The 19,919-nt window shown below is 45.8% G+C and overlaps 1 protein-coding gene across 1 annotated transcript; it reads right to left on the reverse strand.

Moving 5' to 3' along the window:
* Nucleotides 1–557: 557 nt before the first annotated feature.
* On the reverse strand, nucleotides 558–1,838 carry LOC124616633 (probable DNA double-strand break repair Rad50 ATPase). Its single transcript, XM_047144959.1, has one exon. The coding sequence runs from the start codon at nucleotides 1,836–1,838 to the stop codon at nucleotides 558–560; it is 1,281 nt and encodes a 426-aa protein (XP_047000915.1).
* Nucleotides 1,839–19,919: the final 18,081 nt, after the last annotated feature.

Raw genomic sequence — 19,919 nt, forward strand, 5'->3', positions numbered from 1 at the left:
TAGCTTGATCCCTATCATGGGTAGCATGGGTTCTTTGGGAATCCCACTTCTTTCCTCCAGTAGATCTTCTCTCAGATCTCCACCATTGTCGTGTCTTAGTAGGTTTACTCTGGTCCTTGTAGCTCTCACTCCTGACCGAACCTCATCTGGAGTGTCATTCAGCTTTCCAGTCTCTCCGCCTCTTCTATATGCACTGTGTCATTCATTGGCCTATCCCATCCTCTCTCATGATCTCTTGGTTCTTCACTCCTTCTCCAATCAATTTCTCCATTGCCGTTCACCACCATGGTTCCTGTACCTATGGCCACCACCTCTTCCTCTATAATTAGCCGAATTACCAAAATGATTCCTTGGGTCATTACTCCCCCCTCGGTTTTGATCATTAGCTTGACTGTGTTCCTGTGATCGAACAGATTCCAACTGTTCCAGTATTTCCATCAAGGCCTCCCTATCTTTAATTAGGCTCCCGGATACAGTTTCTTGCATTCTCCGGCTCATTCTTCTTTTTATCGCTGATATCATTACGTCATCACTCAGGGGTTGTTCCAAGGTCTCGTTCAATTCCCACAAATGTTCGCAAACTCTCTCAACGTTCCTCTCCATGTACTAAGTGACTTGCGGTGGAGTAGGTCCTCAATTGCTGCACACTGATGACTTTTGGACCAGTATTTCTTCAAGAATTCTCCTTCAAACTGATCATAACTAGTAGTCCCTTCCTTCTTCCTGACTCCCCAAGTGAAGGCCTCACCTTCCATTCTCTCTATTGCAAACTGAATCATGTCTGAGTCTTTAAGATGTGCTGGGAAAACTCCTTTTAACCATTTCATAAATATCATTGGGTGCAACCCTTCTTTCGGTCTAAATTTCTGCCCTGTATTATTTTGGACGTACCGACTATCACTGCTCATCAAGGTGACTACTCTACCTTCCCCAACGGTTAAAGTGGCATTGCTAATTCGTTTATCAATTTCTTCTGTCTTGCTCTCCAATTCCTGCACTCCCTGTTGTAATTGCCTGACCTCCATTGCAACCCTCTTGTTATCCTCTTCTCGTTGCACGGCTATAGCATTTCTCAGATTGACAGCCAGTTGGTTTTGCCTATCTCCTATCCCCTTGACTGCATCATTGCATTGTTTCTGCACCTGCGTCACCTCGACGATCCTTTCTCCCAATTCGGCTTTAGTTTCTTCAACATCGTCTTCTATCTTTTTTGTCAACTTTCCTTCCATCTTCTCCACGTCTCCCTGGACTTGGTGTACGCTCTTCTGTAGCTTCCTCTCTCTCTCGTCGATGTCCATCTTCAGTCGTTCTTGTAACTCCTGCATTTCCTTCTTCAGATTATATTCCATCTTCATCTGCGATGTTTTGATCTCTTGTGCTATAGTTTCTTGTAAATCTTCCTTTAACGATTTGCGGAATATTTCTTCCCTTTCTCTAGCTTCTTGTAAACCTTTCTCTAATGATGCGTTATTTTCTTGTAAACCCTTTAGTGATTCTCTTGTTTCTTGTGAACCCTTCTCTAATGATTCTCGTAAATCTTCCTTTAGTGATGCGTTATTTTCTTGTAAACCTTTCTTTAACGATTCTCTGAAACCTTTCTCTAATGATGCGTCATTTTCCTTTATCAAGTTTATCAACATTGACCACTTATCTGCATCTTCTGAAACTGACTTATTTCTCGTCGTTTGTCCCGGTGTCTTGGGATAACTGGTTGAATGTGCTAATGGGCTATCTAATGACAATCCATAATCACTGATTCCTGAATCATCTCTGTCTTCCTGTCCTATCCCTTTCCTTTCAACTATTGCCTCACAAACCTGCTTATCTTCAGTAGACATGTACACATTCTCCTGTAACGTACCCCACAGAAAGAAGTCCAGAGGTGTAAGATCAGGAGAACGGGCTGGCCAGTTTATGCGTCCTCCACGTCCTGTGAAACGACCGTCGAACGTGTACCTCACCCCTCATGGTAATGTACATGTGCGTTAGTGAAAAAGACCAATAAAAAGGTGTTAGCATGTGGACGTAATGTGCTGTTCCAGTCTCTTCTGTACCTAAGGTCCATCACCGTTCCCTTTGGATCCCTACGTAATTCGACGCTCTCCGATACACACGATCGAACAGCGGAGGAGTGGTACTCATGCGTCAACTTTAGGTTACAGTATCTCCGGATGTAATTAACATTTTACAATGCAACAAACGACACTGATTGCGTATTTGTTTATATGTTCAGATGTGCTAACAAAACTAACGGGGTTCCATTTAAAAAAACGTAGGTTTGAGTTAAAAAACATACTTCCGTGCATTTTTTTATGGTTTGTATTAACCAATTACACTAGCCCCTCTCCTCACGTTCGGTCTGTGGAATCGATTCGTCAGTATTTGATGTGGTTTACGAAATATAACCAGCGGTAACGTTAGGTGACTCACCCTATATATATATATATATATATATATATATATATATATATATATATATATATATATATAGGGTGTTTCAAAAATGACTGGTATATTTGAAACGGCAATAAAAACTAAACGAGCAGCGATAGAAATACACCGTTTGTTGCAATATGCTTGGGACAACAGTACATTTTCAGGCAGACAAACTTTCGAAAATACAGTAGTTACAATTTTCAACAACAGATGGCGCTGCGGTCTGGGAAACTCTATAGTACGATATTTTCCACATATCCACCATGCATAGCAATAATATGGCGTAGTCTCTGAATGAAATTACCCGAAACCTTTGACAACGTGTCTGGCGGAATGGCTTCACATGCAGATGAGATGTACTGCTTCAGCTGTTCAATTGTTTCTGAATTCTGGCGGTACACCTGGTCTTTCAAGTGTCCCCACAGAAAGAAGTCACAGGGGTTCATGTCTGGCGAATAGGGAGGCCAATCCACGCCGCCTCCTGTATGTTGCAGATAGCCCAAAGCAATCACACGATCATCGAAATATTCATTCAGGAAATTAAAGACGTCGGCCGTGCGATGTGGCCGGGCACAATCTTGCATAAACCACGAGGTGTTCGCAGCGTCGTCTAAGGCAGTTTGTACCGCCACAAATTCACGAAGAATGTCCAGATAGAGTGATGCAGTAATCGTTTTGGATCTGAAAAATGGGCCAATGATTCCTTTGGAAGAAATGGCGGCCCAGACCAGTACTTTTTGTGGATGCAGGGACGACGGGACTGCAACATGGGGCTTTTCGGTTCCCCATATGCGCCAGTTCTGTTTATTGACGAAGCCGTCCAGGTAAAAATAAGCTTCGTCAGTAAACCAAATGCTGCCCACATGCATATCGCCGTCATCAAAAAAAAAATGGCTCTGAGCACTATGGGACTCAACTGCTGTGGTCATAAGTCCCCTAGAACTTAGAACTACTTAAACCTAACTAACCTAAGGACAGCACACAACACCCAGCCATCACGAGGCAGAGAAAATCCCTGACCCCGCCGGGAATCGAACCCGGGAACCCGGGCGTGGGAAGCGAGAACGCTACCGCACGACCACGAGATGCGGGCCGCCGTCATCAATCCTGTGCACTATATCGTTAGCGAATGTCTCTCGTGCAGCAATGGTAGTGGCGCTGAGGGGTTGCCACGTTTGAATTTTGTATGGATAGAGGTGTAAACTCTGGCGCATGAGACGATACGTGGACGTTGGCGTCATTTGGACCGCAGCTGCAACACGGTGAACGGAAACCCGAGGCCGCTGTTGGATCACCTACTGCACTAGCTGCGCGTTGCCCTCTGTGGTTGCCGTATGCGGTCGCCCTACCTATCCAGCACGTTCATCCGTCACGTTCCCAGTCCGTTGAAATTTTTCAAACAGATCCTTTATTGTATCGCTTTTCGGTCCTTTGGTTACATTAAACCTCCGTTGAAAACTTCATCTTGTTGCAACAACACTGTGTTCTAGGCGGTGAAATTCCAACACCAGAAAAATCCTCTGTTCTAAGGAATAAACCATGTTGTCTACAGCACACTTGCACGTTGTGAACAGCACACGCTTACAGCAGAAATACGACGTACAGAATGGCGCACCAACAGACTGCGTTGTCTTCTATATCTTTCACATCACTTGCAGCGCCATCTGTTGTTGAAAATTGTAACTACTGTAATTTCGAAAGTTTGTCCGCCTGAAAATGTACTGTTGTCTCAAGCATATTGCAACAAACGGTGTATTTCTATCGCTGCTCGTTTAGTTTTTGTTGCCGTTTCAAATATACCGGTCATTTTTGAAACACCCTGTATATATATATATATATATATATATATATATATATATATATATATATATATATATATATATATATTGTAATATCATCACGGAATCAACTTATATATATATATTACAAAATTTCCGGGATAATGGAGTAGGATACATGTATCAGTTTGAGATACTGGTGTCTCTAAGAGAAACGAACATGTCGAATGTCACAAGCGAAAACCGTTCTGATGTTTCTGACAGCGGAATACATGTACTGGTAGACTTGTTGCTATGATTATGGGATAGGCAACATTCAGAGATGGTAATATAGACTAAAACAAGGAAAAAGTGTCCAGAGAACATGGTCTCTAAAACGCATACCTGAGGAGCTACAGAAGAGAACCAAAGAAACTGGTACATGTGCCTAATACCGTATATGGGCCTTACGAACACGCAGAAGTACCGCAGCACAACGTGCCGTGGACTCGACTAATCTCTGAAGTAGTGCTGGATGGAATTGACACCATGAATCATGCAGGGCTGTCCATAAATCCGTAAAAGTACGAGGCAGTGAAGATCTCCTCTGAACAGCGCGTTGCATGGCATCTCAGATATGATCAATAACGTTCGGTTCCCAGCGGAAGTGTTTAAACTCGGACGAGTGTTCCTGGAGCCACTCTGCAAAAATTCTGGACGTGCGGGGTGTCGCATTGTCCCGCTTAAATTGCCGATGTCAGTCGGGATGCACAATGGATGAAGCAGGAGATCAGTCAGGATACTTACGTATGTATCAACTGTCAAAGTCGTATCCAGAAGTATCAGAGGCCCCATATCACTCCAATTGCACACGCCCCACACCACTACCGAGCCTCCACCAGCTTAAACAGTTCCATGCTGACATGCAGGGTCCATGGATTCGTTAGGTTGTCTCCATATCTGTGCAAGTCGATTCGCTCGATACAGTCTGAAACGAGATACGTCCGATGAGGCAATATGTTTCCATTCATCAACAGTCGAATGTCGATGTTGACGGTCCCAGGCGAGGCGTAAGGCTTTATGTCATGCATTCATCAAGGGTACACGATAGGGGCCTTCGGCTCCGAAAGCCCTTGTCGATATGTTTCGTTGAATGGTTCGCACGCTGACATTTGTTGATCGCCAGCACTGAAATGTGCAGCAATTTGCGTAAGGGTTGCACATTCGCTCAGTTTGAACGATTCTCTTCAGTCGTCGTTCGTCCCGATCTTGCAGGATCTTTTCCCGGCCGCAGTGATGTCGGAGATTTGATATTTCACCGGATTCCTGATATTCACCGTACACTCGAGAATGGTCGTACGGGAAAAATCCCCGCTTGATCGCTACCTCGGAGGTGATGTGTCCAATCGTTCGTGCGCCGCCTATAGCACCACATTCAAAGTCTTGATAACCTGCCATTGTAGCAGCAGTAACTGATCTAACAACTGCGCCAGATACTTGTTGCCTATCGCAGCGCCGTATTCTGCCTGTTTACTTATCTCTGTAATTGAATAAGCACGCCTATACCGCCGGCCTGAGTGGCCGAGCGGTTCCTGGCGCTACAGGCTGGAACCGCGCGACCGCTACGGTCGCAGGTTCGAATCCTGCCTCAGGCATGGGTGTGTGTGATGTCCTTAGGTTAGTTATGTTTAAGTAGTTCTAAGTTCTAGGGGACTGATGACCTCAGAAGTTAAGTCCCATAGTACTCAGAGCCAACCACGCCTATACCACTTTCTTTGGCGCTTAGAATATAAGCAGTTGTATTTTCGCTTTTAACTTGCGACTCATTCCTTTTAGGTACAGAGACTATTTCCGCACATTGATGCATATATCCTCCCCCATCATTCTCGAAACGTTGTAGCTTCATCACATAGTCACCCTGTATATACATACATTTACAGGAGCCAGTGCTTATAACTTGACGCTCTGTAGAGTTGGATGACGTTTCAGGACATGTGTTCTATGTTAAAATTAATGTGCTAAATCCCCTCTACTATGTCTAGAAACGTGTAACATGAATTGTGAAACAAACTGTAGATACAATGAATTGAACGAACCACAAGTATATTGAGGAAGGTCACCTGCAAAAATGTCTAAAACTTTGAAATATTTTCCTTACGAGTTTTTCGTTTGCAATAACTAAACCCACTCCGTCTACAGGCCACAAGTAGCCCATCGGGACCATCCGACCGCCGAGTCATCCTCAGCGGAGGATGTGGATAGGACGGGCGTGGGGTCAGCACACCGCTCTCCCTGTCGTAATGATGGAATTCTTGACTGAAGCCGCTACTATTCGGTCGAGTACCTCCTCAATTGGCATCACGAGGCTGAGTGCACCCCGAAAAATGGCAACAGCGCATGGCGGCCTGGATGGTCACCCATTCAGGCACCGACCACGCTAGACAGCGCTTAACTTCAGGTGTATCCGCTGCGGCGAGGCCGTTGTTAGTAATCACTAGGGACTGGATTATATGCGTCATAATAACCCCAAAGTGTGCCTGTAAATATACGTGAAAAATGCTTAAAAAGCATTAAATTTGACGAAATATGCAATGATTAAGAAAAACATGGTAGTTGCTGCGTGCATTATTTCTCAAAGTCAAAACTGCCAAAGCATCTGCAGTATCGAAGTTGTTTACTGCTCCTGTAGTGGCCTCAAAATGTTCATTGTAAAAGAACACAGATTCGACCCACCGACCCCAACGGCTTACAACTGGTTCCGGAGGTAAAGGCACATTTGGTAGTTTTTATTTGTAGGTCTTGATGCGAGCAGGAGCCTTCAAAGGGACTTTCTTTGTGGGTGAAATGAGTTTTTTTTAAATTCACAAACTTGGAACGTACTTCTTCAACGAGGCTATGTACTCCATGAGCAACGCATGTCACACGCATTAAATTGGGATAAAAGGCTCTGAGGGCTTTTCATGCTTTGACCATATAGGAAGCAGGAACTCAGATAAACACTAACATCCTTTCATCCGCAGAAGATTCTGGAAATGTTTTTCAAACACCCTCATTCACAAATCTGGCCATCGTAGAATCAGTTACTATTTCAAGTTCTTTGTAGGCCGCTAAATACACTACTGGCCATTAAAATTACTACAGCAAGAAGAAATGCAGATGATCCACATCTACATCTACATGACTACTCTGCAATTCACATTTAAGTGCTTGGCAGAGGGTTCGTCGAACCACAATCATACTATCTCTCTACCATTCCACTCCCGAACAGCGCGCGGTAAAAACGAACACCTAAACCTTTCTGTTCGAGCTCTGATTTCTCTTATTTTATTTTGATGATCATTCCTACCTATGTAGGTTGAGCTCAACAAAATATTTTCGCATTCGGAAGAGAAAGTTGGTGACAGAAATTTCGCAAATAGATCTCGCCGCGATGAAAAACCTCTTTGCTGTAATTACATCCATCCCAATTCGCGTATCATATCTGCCACACTCTCTCCAATACTACGTGATAATACAAAACAAGCTGCCCTTTTTTGCACCCTTTCGATGTCCTCCGTCAATCCCACCTGGTAAGGATCCCACACCGCGCAGCAATATTCTAACAGAGGACGAACGAGTGTAGTGTAGGCTGTCTCTTTAGTGGACTTATTGCATCTTCTAAGTGTCCTGCCAATGAAACGCAACATTTGGCTCGCCTTCCCCACAATATTATCTATGTGGTCTTTCCAACTGAAGTTGTTCCTAATTTTAACACCCAGGCACTTAGTTCAATTGACAGCCTTGAGAATTGTACTACACTCCTGGAAATTGAAATAAGAACACCGTGAATTCATTGTCCCAGGAAGGGGAAACTTTATTGACACATTCCTGGGGTCAGATACATCACATGATCACACTGACAGAACCACAGGCACCTAGACACAGGCAACAGAGCATACACAATGTCGGCACTAGTACAGTGTATATCCACCTTTCGCAGCAATGCAGGCTGCTATTCTCCCATGGAGACGATCGTAGAGATGCTGGATGTAGTCCTGTGGAACGGCTTGCCATGCCATTTCCACCTGGCGCCTCAGTTGGACCAGCGTTCGTGCTGGACGTGCAGACCGCGTGAGACGACGCTTCATCCAGTCCCAAACATGCTCAATGGGGGACAGATCCGGAGATCTTGCTGGCCAGGGTAGTTGACTTACACCTTCTAGAGCACGTTGGGTGGCACGGGATACATGCGGACGTGCATTGTCCTGTTGGAACAGCAAGTTCCCTTGCCGGTCTAGGAATGGTAGAACGATGGGTTCGATGACGGTTTGGATGTACCGTGCACTATTCAGTGTCCCCTCGACGATCACCAGTGGTGTACGGCCAGTGTAGGAGATCGCTCCCCACACCATGATGCCGGGTGTTGGCCCTGTGTGCCTCGGTCGTATGCAGTCCTGATTGTGGCGCTCACCTGCACGGCGCCAAACACGCATACGACCATCATTGGCACCAAGGCAGAAGCGACTCTCATCGCTGAAGGCGACACGTCTCCATTCGTCCCTCCATTCACGCCTGTCGCGACACCACTGGAGGCGGGCTGCACGATGTTGGGGTGTGAGCGGAAGACGGCCTAACGGTGTGCGGGACCGCAGCCCAGCTTCATGGAGACGGTTGCGAATGGTCCTCGCCGATACCCCAGGAGCAACAGTGTCCCTAATTTGCTGGGAAGTGGCGGTGCGGTCCCCTACGGCACTGCGTAGGATCCTACGGTCTTGGCGTGCATCCGTGCGTCGCTGCGGTCCGGTCCCAGGTCGACGGGCACGTCCACCTTCCGCCGACCACTGGCGACAACATCGATGTACTGTAGAGACCTCACGCCCCACGTGTTGAGCAATTCGGCGGTACGTCCACCCGGCCTCCAGCATGCCCACTATACGCCTTCGCTCAAAGTCCGTCAACTGCACGTATGGTTCACGTCCACGCTGTCGCGGCATGCTACCAGTGTTAAAGACTGCGATGGAGCTCCGTATGCCACGGCAAACTGGCTGACACTGACGGCGGCGGTGCACAAATGCTGCGCAGCTAGCGCCATTCGACGGCCAACACCGCGGTTCCTGGTGTGTCCGCTGTGCCGTGCGTGTGATCATTGCTTGTACAGCCCTCTCGCAGTGTCCTGAGCAAGTATGGTGGGTCTGACACACCGGTGTCAATGTGTTCTTTTTTCCATTTCCAGGAGTGTATTTATCGAGTAATCGAATTCCAACGGATTTCTTTTGGAACTCATTGGATCACCTCACACTTTTCGTTATTTAGCGTCAACTGCCACCTGCCGCGCCATACAGCAATCTTTTCTAAATCACTTTGCAACTGATACTGGGCTTCGGATGACCTTACTAGACGGTAAATTACAGCATCATCTGCGAACAACCTAAGACAACTTCTCAGATTTATATAGATCAGGAACAGCAGAGGTCCCAGGACGCTTCCCTGGGGAACACCTGATACGACTTCGGTTTTACTCGATGATTTGCCGTCTATTACTACGAATTGCGACCTTCCGGACAGGAAGTCACGAATCCAGTCTCACAACTGAGACGATACCCCATAGGCTCGCAGCTTGATTAGAAGTCGCTTGTGAGGAACGGTGTAAAAAGCTTTCCGGAAATCTAGAAATACGTCCCCTTCGAGGTGATTCATAATGGCCGGCCGGTGTGGCCGTGCGGATCTAAGCGCGTCAGTTTGGAACCGCGTGACCGCTACGGTCGCAGGTTCGAATCCTGCCTCGGGCATGGATGTGTGTGATGTCCTTAGGTTAGTTAGGTTTAAGTAGTTCTAAGTTCTAGGGGACTGATGACCTCAGTAGTTAAGTCCCATAGTGGTCAGAGCCATTTGAACCATTTTTTTATTCATAATGTTTGAATACAGTATATGCTCCAAAACCCCACTGCAAAAAGACGTCAATGATATAGGTCTGTAGTTAGATGGATTACTCCTACTACCCTTCTTAAACACTGGTGCGACCTGCACAATTTTCCAATCTGTAGGTACAGATCTATCGGTGAGCGAGCGGTTGTATATGAGTGCTAAGTAGGGAGCTAACGGGTATTCATTGGACAAATATATTATACTAGAACTGACATGTGATTATGTTTTCACGCAATTTGCGTGCATAGATCCTGAGAAATCAGTACCCAGAACAACCACCTCTGGCCGTAATAACGGCCTTGATGGGCCTGGGCATTGAGTGAAACAGAGCTTGGATGGCGTGTACTGGTACAGCTGCCCATGCAGCTTCAACACGATACCACAGTTCATCAAGAGTAGTGACTGGCGTATTGTGACGAGCCAGGTGCTCGGCCACCATTGACCAGCCGTTTTCAACTGGTGAGAGATCTGGAGAATGTGCTGGCCAGTGCAGCAGTCGAACATTTTCTGTATCCAGAAAGGCCCGTACATTACCTGAAACATACGGTTGTGCATTATCCTGCTGAAATGTAGGATTTCGCAGGGATCGAATGAAGGGTAGAGCTACGGGTCGTAACACATCTGAAATGTAACGTCCACTGTTCAAATGGACGTTAGTGCGAACAAGAGGTGACCGAGACGTGTAACCAATGGCACCCCGTACCATCACGCCGGGTGATACGCCAGAATGGCAATGACGAATACACACTTCCAATGTGCCTTCACCGTGATGTCGCCAAACACGGATGCGACCATCATGATGCTGTAAACAGAACCTGGATTCATCCGAAAAAATGACGTTTTGCCATTCGTGCACCCAGGTTCGTCGTTGAGTACCCCATCGCAGGCGCTCCTGTCTGTGATGCAGAGTCAAGGGTAACCGCAGCCATGGTCTCCGAGCTGATAGTCCATGCTGTTGCAAACGTCGTCGAACTGTTCGTGCAGATGGTTGTTGTCTTGGAAACGTCCCCATCAATTGACTCAGGGATCGAGACGTGGCTGCACGATCCGCTACAGCCATGCGGATAACATGCCTGTCATCTCGACAGCTAGTGATACGAGGTCGTTTAGAGTTAGCACGGCGTTCCGTATTAACCTTCTGAAGCCACCGGTTCCATATTCTGCTAGCAGTCATTGGATCTCGACCAACACGAGCAGCAATGTCGCGATACGATAAACCGCAATCGCGATAGGCTACGATCCGACCTTTATCAAAGTCGGAAACGTGATGGTAGGCATTTCTCCTCCTTACACGAGGCATCACAACAACGTTTCACCAGGCAACGCCGGTCAAGTGCTGTTTGTGTTTGAGAAATCGGTTGGAAACTTACCTCATGTCAGCACGTTGTAGGTGTCTCCACCGGCGCCAACCTTGTGTGAATGCTCTGAAAAGCTTATCATTTGCATATCCCTGCAGCTTCTTTCAGTCGGTTACATTTCGCGTCTGTAGCACATCTTCGTGGTGTAGCAATTCTTATGGCCAGTAGTGTATAGTAAACATTGGGCAAAAATACTCATCGCCACTAGTTTTTAGTTAAAGTACGCAATAACCAGTGGAAAGGAGCCAAATATGCAAATGGGTGTGCAACATGCAAATGCATATAATCACCGTCAACGTCATTAAGGTCACCGGAAGAAATGGCCGGTACGTTGCAACATTTTTGACAATACGAGGCTTGGCCCAATATCACTGAAATTTCCACTGTGTCAGACTCCCGCGATGCCTGACGCCTGCTGTCTCCCCCAACGGCGCCGTTTTAGAAATAACAGCAGCGCCGGCGCTCTGTTATTCAGGCGGCAGATAGCCGCTGACGCAGCGGCCGCGACACGCGTCAATCAGCGGCGATGCAGCCGCTGACTTTTTCACGGCCACCGTCGAGTGCGGAACGCTGTTACATGACTGATGCACGGCTATCAGTCGGCTAAACGCCGCCGCCGTGCCTCCCTCTTTGCCAGAACACACGCACCTGGCCAGCCGGCACTAGTCCAGCTCCTAGTGTAGCCGCGAGCACTGCCCACGGGGGGTCCACTCTGCAGCCACCAGCCAGTCTGGCAGAGTGGCTCTAGCAGGTGGCCAGTTTAACACTTTAAGGCTTCCACCTCAAAGAGAATAACGAAAATCAAAGCTCTTCATCACCACAAGTCTACTGCAACAAATATCCATATGAAACTGCTTAACCCAGATGCAGCCACTGTCCTCCAGGACATACTACCTCTTTATTCTATCTACCAACAGATGACATTAGTACACATTTCATCCAACTGCCTCATGCCATTATTGAAAGATACGTTGTAATTTTCATTGCTGAGATAGCATCAACATCTACATCTACATTTATGCTCTGCAAGCTACCCGATGGTGTGTAGCGGAGGGCACTTTACGTGCCACTGTCATACCCTCCCTTTTCTGTTCCAGTCGCGTATGGTTTGCGGGAAGAACTACTGCCGGAAAGTCTCCGTGCGCGCCCGAATCTCTCTAATTTTGCATTCGTGATCTCCTCGGGAGGTATAAGTAGGGGGATGCAATATATTCGATACCTCATCCAGAAACGCACCCTCTCGAAACCTGGCGAGCAAGGTACACCGCGATGCAGAGCGCCTCTCTACCAGAGTCTGCCACTTGAGTTTGCTAAACATCCCCGTAACGCTATCACGCTTACCAAATAACCCTGTGACGAAACGCGCCGCTCTTCTTTCGATCTTCTCTATCTCCTCTGTCAACCCGATCTAGTACGTATCCCACACTGATGAGCAATACTCAAGTATAGGTCGAACGAGTGCTTTGTAAGCCACCTCCTTTGTTGATGGACTACATTTTCTAAGGACTCTTCCAATGAATCTCAACCTGGCACGCGCCTTACCAACTATTAATTTTATATGATCATTCCACTTCAAATCTTTCCGTACCCATACTCCCAGATACTTTACAGAAGTAACTGCTACCAGTGTTTGTTCTGCTATCATAAAATCATACAATAAAGGATCCTTCTTTCTATGTATTCGCAATACGTTACATTTGTGTATGTTAAGGGTCAGTTGCCACTCCCTGCACCAAATGCCTAACCGCTGCAGATCTTCCTGCATTTCACTGCAATTTTCTAATGCTGCGACTTCTCTGTATACTACAGCATCATCCGCGAAAAGCCGCATGGAACTTCCGACACTATCTACTAGGTCATTTATATATATTGTGAAAAGCAATGGTCCCATAACACTCCTCTCTGGCACTTCAGAGATTACTTTAACGTTGTAGACGTCTCTCCATTGAGAACAACATGCTGTGTGCTGTTTGCTAAAAACTCTTGAATCCAGTCACACAGCTGGTCTGATATTCCCTAGGCTCTCACTTTGTTTAACAGGCGACAGTGCGGAACTGTGTCGAGCGACTTCCGGATGTCAAGGAAAATGGCATCTACCTGGGAGCCAGTATCTAATATTCTCTGGGTCTCATGAACAAATAAAGCGAGTTGGGTCTCACACGATCGCTGTTTCCGGAATCCATGATTCCTACAGAGTAGATTCTGGGTTTCCAGAAATGACATGATAAGCGAGCAAAAAACACGTTCTAAAATTCTACAACAGATCGATGCAGAGCTATAGGTATATAGTTTTGCGCATCTGCTCGACGACCCTTCTTGAAGACTGGGACTACCTGGCTCTTTTCCAATCATTTGCAACCTTCCATTCCTCTAGAGACTAGCGGTACACGGCTGTTAGAAGGGGGGGCAAATTCTTTCGCGTACTCTGTCTAGAATCGAATTGGTATCCCGTCAGGTCCAGTGGATGTTCCTCTGTTGAGTGATTTCAGTTGCTTTTCTATTCCTTGGACACTTATTTCGAGGTTCGTGCGAGATTTAGAGAAGGTACTACAGTGCGGTCTTCCTCTGTGAAACAGCTTTGGAAAAAGATGTTTAGTATTTCAGCTTTACGCGTGTCATCCTCTGTTTCAGTGCCATCATCATCCCAGAGTGTCTGGATATGCGGCTTCGAGCATCATTCTTTGTGCATGAGAAAGCAGGGTTTGCTAAATATGCTATCTGTCTGACCTATTTAACGGGTAAGTACAATGTATCGGCGCAGATTTGTATTATAGAAATGTTATTGTTGTTGTGCCCTTCAGTCCTGAGACTGGTTTGATGCAGCTCTCCATGCTACTCTGCCCTGTGCAAGCTTCTTCATCTCCCAGTACCTACTGCAACATACATCCTTCTGAATCTGCTTAGTGTATTCATCTCTTGGTCTTCGTCTACGATTTTTACCCTCCACGCTGCCCTCCAACACTAAATTGGTGATCCCTTGATGCCTCAGAACATGTCCTACCAACCGATCCCTTCTTCTAGTCACGTTGTGTCACAAATATCTCTTCTCCCCAATTCTGTTCAATATCTCCTCATTACTTATGTGATCTACCCATCTAATCTTCAGCATTATTCTGTAGCACCACATTTCAAAAGCTTCTATTCACTTCTTGTCCAAACTATTTATCGTCCATGTTTCACTTCCATACATGGCTACACTCCATACAGATACTTTCAGAAACGACTTTCTGACGCTTAAATCTATAATCGATGTTAACAAATTTCTCTTCTTCAGAAACGCTTTCCTTCCCATTGCCAGTCTACATTTTATACCCTCTCTACTTCGACCATCATCAGTTATTTTGCTCCCCAAATAGCAAAACTCCTTTCCTACTTAGAGTGTCTCATTTCGTAATCTAATTCCCTCAGCATCACCCGATTTAATTCGACTACATTCCATTATCCTCGTTTTGCTTTTGTTGATGTTCATCTTATATCCTCCTTTCAAGACACTGTCCATTATGTTCAACTGCTCTTCCAAGTCCTTAGCTGTCTCTGACAGAATTACAATGTCATCGGCGAACCTCAAAGTTTTTATTTCTTCTCCATGGATTTTAATACCTACTCCGAATTTTTCTTTTGTTTCCTTTACTGCTTGCTTAATACAAAGATTGCATAACATCCTGGATAGGCTACAGCCCTGTCTCACTCCCTTCCCAACCACTGCTTCCCTTTCATATCCCTCGACATTTATAACCGCCATCTGGTTTCTGTACAAATTGTAAATAGCCTTTCGCTCCCTGTAATTTACCGTTACCACCTTCAGAATTTGAAAGAGAGTATTCCAGTCAACATTGTGAAAAGCTTTCTCTAGGTCTACAAATGCTAGAAATGTAGGTTAGCCTTTACTTAATCTCTCTCCTAAGATAAGTCGTAGGGTCAGTATTGCCTCACGTGTTCTAGTGTTTCTATGGAATCCAAACTAACCTCCCCGAGGTCGGCTTCTGCCAGTTTTCCATTCGCGTTAGTATTTTGCAGCCGTGACTTATGAAACTGATTGTTCGGTAATTTTCACAACTGTCAATACCTGCTTTCTTTGGGATTGGAATTATTATATTCTTCTTGAAGTCTGAGGGTATTTCGCTTCTCTCATACATCTTGCTCACCACATGGTAGAGCTTTGTCAGGACTGGCTCTCCCAGGGCTTTCAGTAAGTCTAATGGAATGTTGTCTACTCCCGAGCCTTGTTTCGACTTAGGTCTATCAGTGCTCTGCCAAACTCTTCACGCAGTATCATATCTCCCATTTCATGTTCATCTACATCGGAATTCTAAATGTATACAGAGCAGTACTGCATATGGTGCCTCAAGCCATTTTAAACCTTCATCCGTGAAGATGGTTCAGGTCCGAAACAGGTAAAATTTGGGTTTAAAATAGAAACATCTGATGGTTCAAACATGCATTTTACACATAAATTCTGCCTTATCTGGGTTAATGCAAACAAGTCTTGATCTACCTCCACATTTTTTATCTCTCCACGCCGCCCTCCACAGCCACAGTACGTACTGTTTGACTCCTCGTGATGTGTCCTATCACCCGACCCTATCCGTTAGTTAAGCTGTGCCATAAAGATTATTTATACGTATGTCAACGAGTCTCCATCCAAGAAACTGTCCATCACGTCACAAACTTCGTTTGATACACTGTATGGACATATTTTCATTAATAATTGACTCGTTGAAGTCAGAATCTTTTTGAACCCTCCTGACTCTCAGCAAGTCTGGATTTTCAGAATGTCATTTGAGAAGAGCGGGAGTTCGGTTCTACATGTCCGACGTTTTCGGACGGCGCTGCCCAACCCGTGGGCCGTGCGCGTCATGTTACTGAGCCGTGAGCGGTGGTCGAGAGTCGAAGGCAAGATAAAAATTATCGATAGTTTCAGGAGTTTTACTAGTTAATCGTCAAGGTCAGGAAGTAAAGAAGGAAATATACGGTTGAAATTCCCTATCGCTACCTTATACCAGTCACAATGATGTGGCTAACTCTGTTATGTCAAAACCTACAGTGTTTTTTTACCAGATAGATACAATGGATTATAAGAAAGTGCTAAAAGGGAGTCAGTATTTTTTTTAATTTTGAAGATTACTATTATCGTGTGCTATAAGGCGGCTAGAAATCTACACCCCTACAGACTGCGCTTGGTGTTATGCGTCCCATCCACAACGAAGATAATGAGAGATGCAGCTTTGTTCGGATGCTTTAGTACTCAAGGGGAAGGCGGTTCATAGCCATTTTAAGCAGCCATCCAGGAATTTGCACGGAGGGACCTGAGTGACCGCAGTAAACCGGTATGAGGGTGGCTGACCAGAATGCTGAACCAGTGTCCCTCGAACCGAGTTGGGGACGTTAGCCACTACAGCATTTCGCACAGCCCCCCTTGGAGATATTGCTGAACTACTGTTCACTGAGGCACTTGGTGCGCTTTTCGAGAAACTATCAATATGAACGAGCCTTTCCAACTTCACATTTTCTGAAAAATATGTACAGGAATAGACTTAATGTAGATAGCGATTTCAGGTTAAAATTACCGGATTTAATACAGACGCCGATTGTCTCGTGAGTGACAAACAATGTCCAAAATTCCGTTGCGATCTTTTTAACAACGACCTCTTGGTTTTGAGTTTTCAACTATTTGTAACAGCTAAGTTAATATAATATATAAATAATGTTAACATTTTTCCATCCTTATTGCGCGCGCGTGTGTGTGTGTGTGTGTGTGTGTGTGTGTGTGTGTGTGTGTGTGTGTGTTATTCCCCTTTTGTATTTAGTTACATGCATTTTTTACAAAATGGGTAATATGCACAAAAAAATGGCTCTGAGCACTATGGGACTTAACTACTGTGGTCATCAGTCCCCTAGAACTTAGAACTACTTAAACCTAACTAACCTAAGGACATCACACACATCCATGCCCGAGGCAGGATTCGAGCCTGCGACCTCAATATGCACAGCTAAACTGGTTGGTAACAGCTGTTTTAGGAGTTCATGCTGGCCGGCATGGAGCAAGTGACTCTATTCTTGCTGCCTAGTGTTGCATCATGAACACATTTCAGCTTCAGGTGTCTTCTTTTGGGCAAAGTAGCTACGGCACGCATTTTGGTGCCTGTTCCTCGGTGAAACTTCTCTCTACGTCCGAAATTTTCACTGAACTTAGTTTTTCTGATCTTCAACCCAATGACTGGTTTGATGCAGCTCTCCTCGCTAGCTATGGTGTAACTATTCTCTGTGTAACTATTGCAAATTTCAGCAATTTGAAAACGTTTACTGTAGTCAGTCCATGATCCCACATTTTTGTCAAATAACCACCTACCTATTTCTTGATGCCCCAGCTTGTCCCCTGTCTTTTAGTGAAATAGTGTCATAAATCTCATTTCTCCGTGATCCCGTTCAGTAACTCTTTATTAATTATCAGGTCTACCTACTGACGAATCTTCAAAATTTTTCTATAGCCTCAGATTTCAAATGCTTCTATTTGCGTCGGTACCGTTTGCTGGTCACGTTTCACTTCCTACAAGGCAGACACGTGTCTTCAGAAAATAGTTCCTAATACCTACCTTTACGTTATCTATGGCAGTATACTGCCATACAAGAAAACTGGCTAGAAGGAATGGGCAGTTATATCTGTAACTTCATAGACTTACACACCATTGGCGGCTATATAAGTGGTAAGATTACAGTTGTCCTTGACAGTCATAATGGACAGAGTGCATCAGTGTTATTCTTGTTTACGGTTGTTACCAAGCCTGGTACGGAATATAAGGAGTGTGAACTGCTTCAGGTATAGAGCGATCAGCGTTAAAGATACGGGCATGCCGCGTACACGTGCCAGATAGCGGTGTCAGCATTTGACAGTGAAAGGTGCCTCATTGTGCGGCTTCGTTTGGCTGGCTGGTCGAACCGTGGAATATCCAAGTTTCGGATGTGACAGTAGCCCACGTTCGACTGCGTGGCAATGTGAGTTCAGGCACACCCGTCACTAAGCATCAGGTCGCCCACGTCTCGTCAGGGGAGAGTCACCGTGCTGGGTACCGAACACATCGTAACCCCTCCGCATTTGCGGCTGCATCGAAAAACAAGAAATGGGCTATCTGTAACGCTCTGGATCAGGCTCAGCCAAGGGCTGGTCACTGGAACAGCCGGACCAGCGAATTTCTGTCCCTTGAAGAGGCTGCCGTTAAGTCCACAAGTAAAACGGCCGCTTTTGGAGTGGTCTCATGACCAGGAAACGTCGACTGCTGACGAATGGTTTAACAGTGCGTTCAGCGATCAACGGATGCTCTGCACTACCCCGGGTGACAACGTGGGCGACGACGGTGACGACCTGGGGAGAGCTCCCATTCTGTCACTTTCATAGGAGATATACAAATGGCTCTGAGCACTATGGGACAACATCTGAGGTCATCAGTCCCCTAGAACTTAGAACTACTTAAACCTAAGGGCATCACACACATCCATGCCCGAGGCAGGATTCGAACCTGCGACCGTAGCAGTCTCGCGGCTCCGGACTGAACGGCTAGAACCGCTCGGCCACCGCGGCCGGTGGAGATATACACACGCGTTACTCCTGACATCATGGTGAGGGGAGCCGTCGAATACGACTTTAGGTCACGGAAGGTAGTGATTCAGGGAACTAAGGGGGCACAACGGTACCTCAGGGACATCCGGTGTCCTCATGTGTTGACTCACACGCTACTGTATAGTAGTATCACTTTTCAGCCAGAAAACTGCTCGTCCACACACTGCACGAGTCTCTGCGAACTGTCTACGTGATACTGAGATACTAGAAATACCCGCAGTATCTCCAGATCTGTCCCCGATAGAACTGGTGTGTGACCAACTCGTACGTTAACTCCGCTCCAATGCTGGTACCTGGGATGTCAACTGTTCATGACAACAGCTGAGGACCAGAGTGCCGCACGCAGGAGAGGATCCAGAGGCCATGTGACACTTCTGCCAGTGGAATTAGTGCACGCACCCAGGGTGCAAAATCTTACGATAATTCATCTCTTACTGTGAAGTTATTTATCGATTTTGTAATCGCTGAAGTTACATACATACCCAGTCAATCTCACTTCTAGATGCTTCTTTTCGTCTGGCAGAGTACCTATTCAGTTACGATTGTCTTGCTACTGCAGTTTTGCATTTTATGTCCACTTTACTTCGATCATCATCAGATTCTCCAATTACACTAGTGTCCAGAAACAACACAACACCTTGAATGACTAGAGATAGGACCTTAATTTTCAAAGGACATGTACGTTAGTACACACTGCGGAAATGATTAGCATCTGAACCATGTAGGGATGCGGGTTCAAGGCCAACATCGATTTCGCAACGCAACACCACCTGCCTGTAAAATGTACCTCGTTGTCGCTACACACAAAAGGTAATGGACCAGCGTGACTTGAGCAAACGTGTAGAACGC

This window comes from Schistocerca americana, chromosome 5 (genome assembly GCF_021461395.2).
Source record: "Schistocerca americana isolate TAMUIC-IGC-003095 chromosome 5, iqSchAmer2.1, whole genome shotgun sequence".
In the NCBI taxonomy this organism is placed as follows: domain Eukaryota; kingdom Metazoa; phylum Arthropoda; class Insecta; order Orthoptera; family Acrididae; genus Schistocerca; species Schistocerca americana.